This window comes from Eriocheir sinensis, chromosome 19 (genome assembly GCF_024679095.1).
Source record: "Eriocheir sinensis breed Jianghai 21 chromosome 19, ASM2467909v1, whole genome shotgun sequence".
Taxonomy (NCBI): Eukaryota; Metazoa; Arthropoda; class Malacostraca; order Decapoda; family Varunidae; genus Eriocheir; species Eriocheir sinensis.
The window spans coordinates 16965570-16980896 of NC_066527.1; the positions used below are offsets into that span (position 1 = coordinate 16965570).

General features: G+C 41.3%; 1 protein-coding gene and 1 long non-coding RNA gene across 4 annotated transcripts in view; both read left to right on the top strand.

Moving 5' to 3' along the window:
- LOC127000808 (mucin-5B-like) overlaps positions 1 to 15327 on the top strand; it is a 62925-nt gene that overhangs the window by 24122 nt on the left and 23476 nt on the right. The window contains exons 9-11 of one of the 3 annotated variants that reach the window (XM_050864864.1): positions 7928 to 8036; positions 8866 to 8991; positions 9645 to 9810. In XM_050864864.1, the coding sequence (XP_050720821.1) occupies positions 7928 to 8036; positions 8866 to 8991; positions 9645 to 9709 (300 nt within the window). In that variant the 3' untranslated portion in view covers positions 9710 to 9810. Of the gene's footprint in view, positions 1 to 7927; positions 8037 to 8865; positions 8992 to 9644; positions 9811 to 15327 lie in introns of those variants that run through there. The other 2 variants (XM_050864865.1, XM_050864866.1) reach the window with 2 other exon arrangements.
- On the top strand, positions 272 to 1935 carry LOC127000824 (uncharacterized). Its single transcript, XR_007754540.1, has 3 exons — positions 272 to 1135; positions 1279 to 1365; positions 1830 to 1935. It is a non-coding gene; the product is annotated as an uncharacterized LOC127000824 (long non-coding RNA).

The following is a 15327-nucleotide window of genomic DNA, read 5'->3' on the forward strand; positions in this document are numbered from 1 at the left end:
GATTTGGCTTTTCTATTCAGAGCTTCATTGTACATAACTCTGATTCGGCCTTTTCTTTTCTTACTGTTCTGATTATGCGTTTTCTAATCAGAGGTTTAACTTCGATTTGTTATGTACTATCAATCTTCCCTTTAGTTGTTCTGGTTATCTTGCTTCATCTATAATCTTTTTTCTTAAGACATTTTTATATTCATGATACTTTTTTCTTACAGCAGAAGAGTCTGTTCAAGGGCATAAAAAAAGGAAACTAATGTGAAAAAAAGCCCACTGCTCCTAAAAAGAGTTAGAGGAGTGGCCGAAAGATAGGTCAATTTCGGGAGAGGTGTCCTGATACCCTCCTTGCTTTGGTATTCTGAGGTCGAACGCTAATGTATTGCGAACTATAATCATTCTTTCCTTTACTTGTTTTGGTTCTTTTGATTCATCTATAACCGGTTTTCTTGATCATGGTCGCACTGGGTCGCCTGGGATCGATTTTCGAGCGTATGACTTTAATCGCTAACCAGTCTTCGTAGAGGTAATTAATTTCCCCCACAGATTTCAGATCCGCATTGTTTTCACCGACTACATCTGTCTTTTATCCAACTTTTTTTTCGGCCACTTTGTTTTTCTATATTAAACTCTACCTGTCTTTTATTCACTCACTTTCTTTATCAGCCACTTTTTCTTTTCTATACCGTTTCCTCCCTACCCTTCATCCAGTTACCGTTTCCTCCCTACCCTTCATCCAGTTGCCGTTTCCTCCCTACCCTTCATCCAGTTGCCGTTTCCTCCCTACCCTTCATCCAGTTACCGTTTCCTCCCTACCCTTCATCCAGGTACCGTTTCCTCCCTACCCTTCATCCAGTTACCGTTTCCTCCCTACCCTTCATCCAGGTACCGTTTCCTCCCTACCCTTCATCCAGTTACCGTTTCCTCCCTACCCTTCATCCAGTTACCGTTTCCTCCCTACCCTTCATCCAGGTACCGTTTCCTCCCTACCCTTCATCCAGTTACAGTTTCCTCCCTACCCTTCATCCAGTTAGTTTCCTCCCTACCCTTCATCCAGTTACAGTTTCCTCCCTACCCTTCATCCAGTTACAGTTTCCTCCCTACCCTTCATCCAGTTACAGTTTCCGCCCTACCCTTCATCCAGGTACCGTTTCCTCCCTACCCTTCATCCAGTTACAGTTTCCGCCCTACCCTTCATCCAGTTACCGTTTCCGCCCTACCCTTCATCCAGTTACAGTTTCCGCCCTACCCTTCATCCAGTTAGTTTCCGCCCTACCCTTCATCCAGTTACAGTTTCCGCCCTACCCTTCATCCAGTTACAGTTTCCTCCCTACCCTTCATCCAGTTACAGTTTCCTCCCTACCCTTCATCCAGGTACAGTTTCCTCCCTACCCTTCATCCAGGTACAGTTTCCTCCCTACCCTTCATCCAGGTACAGTTTCCTCCCTACCCTTCATCCAGGTACAGTTTCCGCCCTACCCTTCATCCAGGTACAGTTTCCGCCCTACCCTTCATCCAGTTACAGTTTCCGCCCTACCCTTCATCCAGGTACAGTTTCCGCCCTACCCTTCATCCAGTTACAGTTTCCGCCCTACCCTTCATCCAGGTACAGTTTCCGCCCTACCCTTCATCCAGGTACAGTTTCCTCCCTACCCTTCATCCAGGTACAGTTTCCGCCCTACCCTTCATCCAGGTACAGTTTCCGCCCTACCCTTCATCCAGGTACAGTTTCCGCCCTACCCTTCATCCAGGTACAGTTTCCGCCCTACCCTTCATCCAGGTACCGTTTCCGCCCTACCCTTCATCCAGTTACAGTTTCCGCCCTACCCTTCATCCAGTTACAGTTTCCTCCCTACCCTTCATCCAGTTACAGTTTCCTCCCTACCCTTCATCCAGTTACAGTTTCCGCCCTACCCTTCATCCAGTTACAGTTTCCGCCCTACCCTTCATCCAGTTACAGTTTTCCGCCCTACCCTTCATCCAGGTACCGTTTCCGCCCTACCCTTCATCCAGTTACAGTTTTCCGCCCTACCCTTCATCCAGTTACCGTTTCCGCCCTACCCTTCATCCAGTTACAGTTTTCCGCCCTACCCTTCATCCAGTTGCACAAGTTTCCTCCCTACCCTTCATCCAGTTCTAGTTTCCTCCCTACCCTTCATCCAGTTCTAGTTTCCTCCCTACCCTTCATCCAGTTCTAGTTTCCTCCCTACCATTCATCCAGTTGCACAAGTTTCTCTCTCCATCCATCACCCACCCTCGCAAACACATTCCCACCCGCCCTCCACACCCAAATTTCTCTTCCTCTCTTCATCCTCCTCCACCCATGCGCTCCATTCTCCCACGCTTCTCACACCGTAATCAGTCTTTTGCATCTATTTTCTGGATACACACAACCTTCCCGAGTATAGTTTTTGTGTTCTCTATTCCGTGACAGCCTTTCCTCCTTCCTTGGTAGTTTCACACGCATTACTTTTTCATTTTTTGTCCTTTACTCTATCCTCCTCTTGCCATCTTTCTCTTCTGTTCTGATTGCCGTGGTGAGTTTTTGCGAAGTGTTATTCTTTTGAGTCTGTTAGTTCTATTATGTCTATCATGTCTTTAGTTTTTCATCACCCTGTTCTTATTAGTCTTTTTTTCTTTTCATACTAATATCAAATCTAATATCTTTTCCTTTTATAATCTTTGCTCTTTTGATCTGTTCTTTATTTTCGTTCTCTGTTCTCCCCTAATCTCTTATCTTTACTCTTTTGTTCTCCCCTAATCTCTTATCTTTACTCTTTCTTACGTTCGAATTGCATTGCTCTTCTGTTTTATAAGTCTAACCTTTGTCGTAAACCTTCATATTCTTCTGCTTTCCCTCCCATCCCTTATATTACTCTACTTTTTCATCTGCATTGTTTTACTGGGAACTTTCATAATTTTTTTTTTACTTTCTTACGTTCGAATTGCGTTGCTCTTCTGTTTTATAAGTAACCTTTGTCATAAACCTTCATATTCTTCTGCTTTCCCTCCCATCACTTATATTACTCTACTTTTTCATCTGCTTTCTTTTACTGCGTACCTTCATAATTTTCTTTTTTACTCTTTTCTTCCGTTCGAAATGCGTTGCTCTTCTGTTTTATAAGTTTAACCTTTGTCATAAACCTTCATATTCTTCTGCTTTCCTTCCCATCCCTTATTACTTTACTTTTTCATCTGCATTGTTTTACTGGGAGCCTTCATAATTTTCTTCTACTCTTTTCTTCCGTTTGAGTTGCATTGTTTTTTTCTACCAGTTTCTTCCGACCATTATTGTCGTAAACCTTCATATTCTTGTTTTCCCCTTCAGTCTTTCCTATTACTCTTACTTCATCTGCATTGTTTTACTGCGAACCTTCCTAATTTTCTTCACTCTTTCTTCCGTTCGAATTGCATTGTTTTTTTACCAGTCTCTTCTAACCATTATTGTCGTAAACCTTGGTATTCTTCTGCTTCCCCATCCCTGCTCTTCAAATTACTCCACTTTCCCGTGCCACCTGCTCACTTTTACTGCAGGCCTTCCTCATTCTTCTGCTTGGCTATCACTTCTCTCGAATTACCACACTTACTGGCGCATTCACTGACCATGTCCTTTGGAGCTAATTTTTGGCGTGTCGATTTTACTTTCCATCTTCTCTCCTTCCTTCCTTCCTGTTTTATCTCCACACTAATATCAAACCTTCATGTTCTACTTTCCCATCCCTGATCTCAAATTGTTTTATCTCCACATTAATATCAAACCTTCATATTCTACTTTCCCATCCCTGATCTCGAATTCTGTTTTGCTTATTTACTAGTGTCCGTTCTCAAGCTATTTTCAGTACACTGCCTATATCGCTCCTTTGGTCTCCTTCTTCCTTCTCTCCTTCCTTCCTGTTTTTTCCATACTTTTATCTAACCATGTTCTACTTTCCCATCCCTGCTCTCGAATTACTTCTCTTCCTTGCGTATTTACTCATTATATCCTTTTTAAAGCTATTTTTACTAACTGTATATCGCTCCTTTGGTTTCCTTCCTTCTCTCCTTGCTTACTGTTTTATCTCCACACTAATATCACACCATGTTTTACTTTCCCATCCCTGCTCTCGAATTAAGTCTCTTTGCTTATTTACGAGTGTCCTTTCTCAAGCTATTTTAGTATTGGTTTCCTTCCTTCTCTCCTTGCTTACTTTTATCTCCATGTTTTCCCATCCCTGCTCTCGAATTAAGTCTCTTTGCTTATTTACGAGTGTCCTTTCTCAAGCTATTTTTACTACTGTCTATATCGCTCCTTTGGTTTCCTTCCTTCCAGTTTTGTCCACTTTTATCTAACCTTAATGTTCTACTTGCTCATCCCTTCTCTCGAATTAAGTCTCTTCCATGCTTATTTACTCTGTCCTTTTTTAAGCTATTTTCACTGTCTATATCGCTCCTTTGATTTCCTGCTTCCACACTCCTTCCTTCCAGTTTTGTCCACACTTTTTATCTAACCATCATGTTCGAATTACGTCTCTTCCTTGCTGATTTACTCTGTCCTTTTTTAAGCTATTTTCACTGTCTATATCGCTCCTTTGGTTTCCTGGTTCCACACTTTCCTCGGTTCTAAATTAGTTCACTTCCTTAATATTTTTCCTCCCACGCTGCGTCCTTCCGCTTAAACTATTATTAAAAGCAGTTTATTTTTCCTCCTGCTTTCGTTCTATTTCTGCACTTTCACTTTCCTTCACTTTCCTTCCTGTTCTGTATTAACCTATTCGTTGTTTTCTTCCCACTTTCCTCCTGTACTATTTTTCTAATTTATACTTGCACACGTTGTTCTGAGCTAGTTTTTATTTTTTCCTCAAAGTTAATGTGACTTTTTTTTCTAGTTTCCTTGTTCCTATTTTCTTAATCTTTGTAAGTTAACGCTATCTTTGTTATGCTTTCTACTTTCCTTCTGCACTTGTTTTATTCTTCCTATTCCCTTTCACTGGTCATATTTTAAAGTCCTCTATACTCTTGCTACTTTCACGCCATCCATATTCTTTCTACGATTTTCTTCCACTTCATTCAGTATTGTTCATGCGACCTTCATTTGTTAGTTCTTTCCTTCTGCTCTAGTTTCAGATTCCCCTCGATCTTTCCTTCTGCTCTAGTTTCAGATTCCCATCGATCTTTCCTTCTGCTCTAGTTTCAGATTCCCCTCTTCTGTTCACGTGCTCTTTTAAGTTTCTGAAAGTGCTTGGCCATTCACCCTCTCATGCACCTTCACATTATACGAACGTTCCCTCACATTATACTGACGTGTCCTGGAGTCCTTTTTAGTGAGGTTTTCCTACGTGGGGTCATTGCTTCGGTTCATTGTTCTTCCTTCATCCGTGACCTCTTTCCATCCTTTGATAAGTCTTTCCCTTCTACTAACGCTCCCTCGCATTATACTGACTTGTCCTGGAGTCCTTTTTAGTGAGCTTTTCCTACAAGGGGTCATTGCTTTGGTTCATTGTGCTTCCTTCATCCTTGACCTCTCTTTCCATCCTTTCCCGTCTACTAACGTTCCCTCACATTGAGCTACCTGGAAATGTTACCCGGAGTCTTTTATTAACTTTTCCTGCTTTGGTTCACTGTTCCTTGATTTTCCTTTGTTCATCCTTTGACAGATATGTTTTCCCTTCCTCTTGATTTCCATTATACGGCCAATCACCTTCGCATTATCTGACTTTTTCTAGTCCTTTTAGTAGCTTGTCACTGCTTTGGTTCACTGTTCCTTTATCTACCTTTTTTATATCATCCTTTGACTGATGGCTTTTCCCTTCATCTTGCTTTCCATTATACGCCCATTCAACTTGTATTGTCTTAACGTTACCTCGAGTCCCTTTTAGTAGGTTGTCATTGATTTGGTTCAGTACTCTTCCTTTATCCTCGACCGTGGTTTTCATCCTCCGATTGATAGCTTTTCCCTTCCTCTCGCTTTCCATTATACGCCCAATCACCTTCGTATTATGCTAACGTTACCTCGAGTCCTTTTAGTAGTTTTTCCAGGAGTCATTGTTTTGGTTGAGTACTCTTCTGACTTTCATATATTCTTCCTTTGACTGATGAGCTTTTTGACTGATGGAACAAGTGCGCGATAAGAAAACATGTGGCCTTCGTTGTAACGCTCCTAACTTTCTTTTTCTATTTTTTTCTAGTTTATTTCTAATTGCATTTTTTTTCGTGAAACTTTTCTCCTTTTTCCCTATTTTTCTGTTCATTTTTGTAGTTTCTTTTTAATCGCATTTTCTTAGTCTTCTCACAAACTAGTCTGTTTTCTTTATTCTTGTTTCCCTAATTGCATTTTCTCATCTTTCCTTTTTTTTTTCTTTCTTTCTCTCTCTTTCTCTCTCTTTCTCTCTCTTTCTCTCTTTCTCTCTCTTTCTCTCCCTCGCACATACACACGCGCCAGCCACGGAAGGTCCTCGCGTCAAGGTTGCCCGCTGCCAAGCCCCTCTGAGGCAGGCCGCGTGATCCCTTCCCTTTATGCGGCTCTGTTGACGGTTCCCAGCGGTCTCTTACTCCCTTCTAACGAATCCCCTAACTGAGCGGCGCCAATCCCTCCCTCCCTCCTCCTCTCCTCGCGTTTATTCTGTGTTAAACTTATAGCTTAACTTCATTTAATTTTTTTACAGTAAAGGAAGCAGCTCTAAGGCAAATCTAAATGAGAGAAAATAAAGACCGCTAATCACTGCTCCTGTAAAAGCGTAAAGGAGGAAGAGGAGGAGGATGAGGGGTATTAGATGATAGGTTAACGAAAAGGGGGGCGAAAAACATAGAATAGAAGCATATGTGGCTTAGAGAGATCAATTTCGTGTGGAGAGATGTTCTGTATTGCTTGAGATGTAGGTTGTTGCTTATATTAATCTTCAGTCATGTGTGTATTTTTCTTCGGTGTGTTCTTTTCTGTATTCGTAGTTTTTTTTTGTCTACGCCTATTGCGCCGGTAGGCTTGCTTGAGGGGCCCGTCATGGCGCAGGCAAGTGTTTATAGTGGCGCCATCTTCTCAATCACTTTTAATCTTATGTGTTCCCTAATCTTAAGCAGTATCGTCACTTCTTAATTTTTGTTTCCTTATTGCGGTATCGTCATTTTATCTTGTCTGTCCTTATCTTAAACAGTTGTCGGTTTTTATCCTTCACTATTGTCAGGTTTTTATCTTTTGTTTCCTTGCTTTACACTTTGTTCTGTATTGCACTCTTTGAACGTACACGCCTGTTTTGCTAGTGATTCTCTGGTCAATAACCCAAGTCTAGTGTATTTTCCCTGTTTGTCCGCTCATTATACGAAACTAATCCGTGCAATGAACCCGAGACAAAGGGAAAAATAATCACTCGCTTCCACTGGCCTTCCTCTTACCTAATATCTCGCTTTGCCGCCTCATCCTGCATCCCTTTGTGTTCATCTTTTAGTACCTTCATTAGAAAACTTACAATGCTTACCACGCTGGTGACAATCGTTACTTGAATGGCCCTCGGAGACCAATATGCAGACCCTTTGAATCAGTTTACCCTCCACCTCTCTCTCCTCCCTCGTGCTGATGTCTTGCCCCTCCCACGCCCCCCGTAAGCCATGATCTTTGTTCTCTCTAGTGGGTGTTAAGAATACATGGACCTCCGTTGTAATACTCAACTTTTTTGTTTTCTTTCTAATTGCATTTTCTCTCTCTCTCTCTCTCTCTCTCTCTCTCTCTCTCTCTCTCTCTCTCTCTCTCTCTCTCTCTCTCTCTCTCTCTCTCTCGCACATAAACACACACGCCAGCCACACAAGGTCCCCGCGTCAAGGTTGCCCGCTGCAGTACCTCTGAAGCAGGCCGCCACTGAATTTCTTCGCTCTCCTACGCCTATTGTTAGTTTTATCCCATTTCTACCTCCTGGCGAACTCCCTCCCTTTTCGAACTCCTGTTTAACACCTGCTCTCATCCCCCCAGACGGACCCCTGCACCGCCACGATCGAGGAACGGCGAGGCTTCCACGCCCGCTGCAACGCGACTTTGTTCCGCCTCCTCCGGGACCTGCCTCATCTGGCGCACCACGTGGGTGAGTGTCGCGAAGGGGGTTGGTTGTTAGCCGGGCACTCTGGCTTGTGTGGTGTGTATTATGTGTTGTGTGTGTTGCTAATGTTGAGTTTTGTGGGTCCTTTAATCTCGAGGTTCTGCTGTTGTTAATTTACGCAAGATTTTTTTATTTTTTAGAATGTCCGTATTTCCTCCCGTTCTATAAATTAAATTCTCAGTTTGTAGCTTCACTTTCATGTTTTATTTTGGTAGTTGCGTTTTCAAGAATATCTCGTTTAATCTCATTCCGGCTCTTATCTTTGTGCTATCCTGGATGCCTCTAAATCCTAAAGTGCTTTTATGAATGCCTCTTAAATCCTCTTCTCCCATAGACAACCCTCCTCTCCCTTGCCCTCCTTCACTCGTTCATGACCTTCCAACCCACCCTCTCCCTTGCCCTCCTTCACTCGTTCATGACCTCCCAACCCACCCTCTCCTCCCTTGCCCTCCTTCACTCGTTCATGACCTTCCAACCCACCCTCTCCTCCCTTGCCCTCCTTCACTCGTTCATGACCTCCCAACCCACCCTCTCCTCCCTTGCCCTCCTTCACTCGTTCATGACCTTCCAACCCACCCTCTCCTCCCTTGCCCTCCTCCTTCACTCGTTCATGACCTTCCAACCCACCCTCTCCTCACTTACCCTCCTCGTTCATGACCTCCCAACCCACCCTCTCCTCCCTTGCCCTCTTCCTTCACTCGTTCATGACCTTCCAACCCACCCTCTCCCTTACCCTCCTTCACTCGTTCATGACCTTCCAACCCACCCTCTCCGTAGTCTTTCTTCCCTCACTAACATCTCTCCCTCTGTACAGACGACTGCGCCTTCGACCTGTGCGTGATCACCGCTTACGGCCGCCAGGAGGAGGAGGCGGTGGCGTGGCTGGACCGTGTGCTGGAAATTGTCAAAATGGAGATCTTCCTGCACCACCACACGGACGGTAACTTTCGATCTGAACTTAGACTGGTTTTAGTTTTCCTTTGCTAGTGGAGGCGGAGAGATTTTCCTTCACTAGCAGACTTATTTTAAGTTCACGTAGGTTTAGTTTACCTTTCTTAGTAAAAGTGGATAGTTTTTTCCTTCACTAGCATCCACAGTTTAAGTTTATTTTAGTTTTCCTTTACTAGTAGAGAAGGAGTTTGGTTTCCTTCACTAGCAGACACATTTCAAGTTCATATGACGGATGAGCACAGAGGCAAAGTGTATATCTTGCTTAACTCAATTTATCTTTACTTCAACAGCAAAGACAGATTCCCAACCATAATTTCACTAGCAAAGACGGGTTTCAGTTTTCATGTCTATTCTCTAAGTTAACTAGAAATGGCTGAAGAGATTTTTTCGTATCATGGTTTCCTTCACGACTTAGTTTTCCGTGATCTGTTTTTCCTCAGCTTCTGCCTTTAGTGTAAAAAAAAAGTAAGATTGCAATTCGCAAGTATTTCGCGATGTATACTTCCTCAACTTCCTTTACTGTAAAAAGAAAAGTAAACAGATTTAAATTTTCCATCCATTCTCCAAGTTGACTAATTATGGAAGACTTTTTGGCGTTGTCTCCTTCCAGACTTAACTTTTCCGTGATCTGTTCTTCCTCAGGCAATGGCAAGGTCACCCCGTCACCCACCACGGCCGCGCCTACATCTTCCTACAACGCAAAGTGAGGCGACAGATACACCCCACAACTGCGCCTCCACCGTCTCTACTAATAGCACCTGTACATAAAGTTCGCTGTTTATCTGTTTTAATAAAGCGATGTATGTTCCGTTGATTTTTTGATGGGTTCAGACAATCCTGCTTAACTCGATTTACAGAGTGAATACGAATACTAATCTGTTAAAATACTGGGTGACTCGCACTAATACGTTAATATATTACGTTGACTGAATTATCTTGCCTTTTTTCCAAGCTGACGGTGAGAAAGATTCATTCGGTAAGACTCTTGAGTAGAGGAAAGTAGATAAAAGGGATTGAAAATTTAGGAACAATCGGAAGTGTAAAAATAACTGACTTTTACATTTCCTCCTTCCAAGTTGATTGAAGGTAGAGTAGATTTAGAGGAATAGTAGGAAGATGTGGATAAGAGAAATGGATAAAAAATGGAAGAGTAACAAAGTGAAATGTGTTACGAAGGGAGAAGGAACTATTGTTGGAATGGATAATACTACTGGATTTACCAAGTTTAAATAATAATCTTTAAACCTAATTATACCATTTCTATTTGGTTTGTAGGAGCAGTCCATTTGTTACGGTTTGATGCTTTGTCAAAAAAAAAAAAAAAAAAAAAACTGGTATTAATCTTGGAAAAAAAAACTTTGGAAGAAAATAAAAAAATGAAATACGAGACTGCAATGAACGTTACCGCATACCGTTCCGTTGCCTCTTCCAAACCCTTTCAACGGTTTGCAGAAGGAAGAGACGCGGTATCTACGAAATTTATCTTGACCAGGTGAACAACAAAAACTACATATAATAGCAGTATAAACCGTTGACTACAAATAAAAATAAAGACAAATACGAGGAAGAGCAAGATTAGGCTGAGGAGGGGAAACCAGACCAACGATGAGGTAAGCAGTGTTGCCAAATCAAAACAAAACTGGTACGACAAGGGCAGTGGTTTGGGGTGTGGGGGGGCAGGTAAAGGTTAATGAATCTACTCCCTTAACTGGTTCTATTGTTTACCTGTTATGGAAGCGAGTTAGATTATTGTTTAGTGAATGGTTGGCGTGCGTGGTGGTGGTGGTGGTGGTAGTAGTAGTAGTAGTAGTAGTAGTAGTAGTAGTAGTAGCATAATATGAAGGGAGTGATGGTTTAAAAAAAAAGTTGATGGAAGTATGAAAGAAAAGAAGGAAGAAGAGGAAAAGGAAAGGAAAAGGAGAAGAGAAAAAAAGGGAAAAGAAAAGAAAGGAAAGGGAAAGGAAAAGAAGGATAATATGTAAATAAGGAAAAAGTAAAAAAAAAAAGAAAAAAAGAAAAAAAGAGGATGAAGGGGAGAAAAAAAAAGAAGAAAAGGAAAACAAGGAAAGAAAAAGTAAACGAAAAATGAGAGAAAAAAAAACGCAATAAACAGAATCACGGATATCTCTCTCTCTCTCTCTCTCTCTCTCTCTCTCTCTCTCTCTCTCTCTCTCTCTCTCTCTCTCTCTCTCTCTCTCTCTCTCTCTCTTTATGACGGAGATTGCTCAGAATTGGACAATAAAAACTTGCTTAGCTCGATTCTCTCTCTCTCTCTCTCTCTCTCTCTCTCTCTCTCTCTCTCTCTCTCTCTCTCTCTCTCTCTCTCTCTCTCTCTCTTACTTCTCCATCTCCTCCCTCGTCCTCTCTTCTCTTCCTCCTTTCCTCTTCCTCCACCTCTTATCTCCTCTTCTATACCTCGCTTCCTCTTACAACTAATACTCTGTTCTGAAATTCCTCCTCCTCCTCCTCCTCCTCTTCTCCCTTCAGCTCTCTCATCTTCTTACTCCTTTTCACAATACTAATTCCACTTCCTCGTTTCTCCTCTTCTTCCTCCTCCAATATCCTCTTCTCCCTTCTACGTTATATCGACACTATTCTCACAACTCTTCTTTTCCTCCTCCTCCTTCTTCTGTTCCTATTCCTTCTCCTTCATACAAACTTCTTTCTTCTTCCTATACTATTCTCACAACTCCTTCCTTCTCCTTTTCTTCTTCTTCTTCTTCTTCTTCTCCTCCTTCTCCTTCATACGTACTTCTTTCTTCTTCGTATACTATTCTCACAACTCCTTCCTTCTCCTTTTCTTCTTCTTCCTCTTCTTCTTCTTCTCCTCCTCCTCCAAGTCCTCTTACGGCTGGCAGCGCTGCGGGGACTTCCAGGTAAGATGACGGTCCCGGGCAGGTAATGGTCAGGGATTCCCACCTGTCTTACTCCTCTTCCTCTCCTTCCTCCTCCTCCTCGTTCTCGTCTACTTCTTCAGTTCTTCTTCTTCCTCTTCTTCATTGTATCTGTTACTTCTGTTTCCCTGGATATATTTTCTCTTTTCATTTCTTTTCTTTTTGTTTATTCTTTTAATTTTGATTTCATCTTATTCTTCTTCATCTTTCTTCTTTGTCTTCTACTGTTTTTTTTATCTTTTCTTTTGTTTATTGTTTTTTTTCTTTTATGTGTCTCCCTCCACTTTCTTCTTCTTCTTCTCCTCTTCCTCCTCCTCCTCCTCCTCCAGGTAGACAGTGAGTGACCTGGGAACACCAACTGCATATTTGTATGAACTGTGTGTGTGTGTGTGTGTGTGTGTGTGTGTGTGTGTGTGTGTGTGTGTGTTAGTGTGTGAGAGAGAGAGAGAGAGAGAGAGAGAGAGAGAGAGAGAGAGAGAGAGAGAGAGAGAGAGAGAGAGAGAGAGTTAAACAAACCCGGAAACTGCAGGAGTGAGAGAGAAGAACAAAATTTTAACACACTGATGATAATAATAATAATCTCTCTCTCTCTCTCTCTCTCTCTCTCTCTCTCTCTCTCTCTCTGCCCTTGGGTTTTCCTAATTGATTTAAGAGAGAGATACTTCCCATTTTCCCTTCCCTTCCCTTCCTTCCTTTCTTTCTTTCTTACTTCCTCTTTTCTCTCTTCTTTCCTTTTTTCCTCCTCTTTTGCCGTTATTTATTTCAATCTTTTCTTTTTTCTCCTCCCTTCATAACCTTTTTTTTGTTTTCTCTTCTTTTCTTCCCCTCTTTCTCTCTGTTTTCTCCTATTTCCTTTATTCCTTTATTTTATTCATTCTTGTCTGCTTCCTTCAATTTTTCTACCTCCTCCTTCTCTTCCTCTTCTTCTTCTTCTTCTTTTTCTTCCTCCGCCTCATGCAACCACTTCCCAAAACAAAGCCATCTCTCTTTCTCTCTCTCTCTCTCTCTCTCTCTCTCTCTCTCTCTCTCTCTCTCTCTCTCTCTCTCTCTCTCTCTCTCTCTCTCTCTCTCTCTCTCTCTCTCTTCTTGGAATTGACGAAAAAAAAAAAGGGAAATACGGTTCCTTGATATTTCTTTTTGTTTGTTTGTTTGTTTGTTTGTTTTTGTTGATTTTCTTCTTCTCCTTTTTCTTCTTCTTCTTCTTCGTTTTCCTTTTCCTTCTTTTCATATACTACTTATGTCTTCTCTCTCTCTCTCTCTCTCTCTCTCTCTCTCTCTCTCTCTCTCTCTCTCTCTCTCTCTCTCTCTCTCTCTCTCTCTCTCTCTCTCTCTCTCTCTCTCTCTCTCTCTCTCTCTTCTTTTATTCTTTTTCTTTTTTCTTTTAATGTTTTCTTCCAGTTCTTTATTTTCTCTTTCTTAGTTTTCTTCTTTTCTTCTCTCTTGTATTTTTCTTTTATTGTTATTTTATTTATTTATTCCTCCATTTTCTTCTTTTGTTTTGATTCTTTCTTTCTCATATTATCTTCTTCCTTCCTCTTCCAAATCTTTTAAATTCATGTTTTTTTTGTGATATTCAATTTTTTTTTCTTTGTTACTCTTCTTCCTCTCCTTTCTTTCTTCTTAACAGCTTTTCCTCTTTCTTCTCCTCTTCTTCTGTTTACGTCATTATCTCGCTTCCCTTTTTGTTTTTGTTTGTTTTTGTTCTTTTTTGTCCCGTTTTTGTTCTCTATCTATTTTTCTCTATTACTTCCTTCATTCCTTCCTTTCACGATTCTTTCTATCTTTTCTTTCTTCTGTTCTTTATCCATTTTCTTCACCTTCTATGTCTTTTCCTTCATTATCTTTTATTTATTTATTATTTGTCCTTTTTCTTGTCCTTCCTCTTTCCTTCTCCTTCTCTTCTTTTCTTTCTGTTTCCCCTTTTCTTAATTTCTCTTATGCTGTTTTTCTTTGTTTTCTTTGTCTCTTCTCATTCAAGTCTTTCTTCCTTCCTCTCTTCCCTTCCCTTCCTTCTTCCTCCCTTCGTCTTTCTTTCTTCCATTCTTTCTGTTCTTCTTACGTTTCCATATCCTTTAATTCCTTCCTTCATTCTTTCTCTTTGTTTGTCTTACTTCTCTCTCTCCTTCTCTTCTTTCTTCCATTTTCTCCTTCTCTTAATCTTTCTTTCTTCCATTCTTCCCTCATTCTTTCACTCTGCTCCTCTTTATCTCTCATTTCTCTATCCTCTTCTTCCTTCCTCCTTCTCTTACCTTTTCTCTCTTCTGTTCTTTCTAATCTTCTTCTTATCTTCCCTCTTTCCAGAATTTTTCCCCTTTTTATCCCTTTTCTCACATTACTTCTCTTTGTTTTATTTCTCCTTCCCCTTCTGTTCGTTCTCATTTCCTTCTCTTTACTTCCCTTCCTTTTCTCTCTTCTATTCTTTCTGTTATTCTTATTTATTCTCTTTTCTTAATTTCTCTCTCACACGACTTTCCTTTGTTCATCTCATTCCTCTCTTCCCTTTCTCTTTTTTCTCCCTTCCTTTTCTCTCTTCTATTATTTCTGTTATTCTTGTCTTCCCTTTTCCCATAACCTTTCTCTTTTTATCCATTCTCTTATTATTTCTCTTTGTCTATCTCATTTCTCCCTTCTTCTCTTGTTTCTTCCTTCCTCCCTTATTCTTTCTCTCTTCTATTCTTTCTGTTCTAAAATTCTCTCATCCCATAATTTATCCCATTTTTGTCCATTCTCTCATTATTTCTCTTTGTCTATCTCCTTTCTCCCTTCTTCTATTCTTTCTTCCTTCCTCCCTTATTCTTTCTCTCTTCTATTATTTCTGTTCTAAAATTCTCTCATCCCATAATTTATCCCATTTTTATCCATTCTCTCATTATTTCTCTTTGTCTATCTCATTTCTCCCTTCTTCTCTTCTTTCTTCCTTCCTCCCTTATTCTTTCTGTTCTAAAATTCTCTCATCCCATAATTTATCCCATTTTTGTCCATTCTCTCATTATTTCTCTTTGTCTATATCATTCCTCCCTCCTCCTTCTCCTCTACTGACTATTCCCATGCTTCTTCCTCCCTCCCTCCCTCCCTTCTCTCCCTCCCTCCTTTACCTCACCTGTCCTACCTCTCTTGAGTAACATAGGGTTTTTCTAATTTAGTGGAGGGAAGAAGGGAGGGAGGGAGGGACGGGGGGAGAGGGAGGGAGGAAGAGGTAAGAACTGGTGGCTGGAGAGGGAGGGAGGGAGAGAGGGAGGGAGGAGGGAGAGAAACAGGTATATAAGCAGGTAGGAGTCCTTTGCCTCCTCACTTCTCTCTTTGTTGAAGGTAAGTGAAGAGAGAGAGAGCACTTTATCATCACCACCATCATCACCATCACCACAACTACCACCACCATCACTACATACACACACACACACACACACACACACACACACACACACACACAC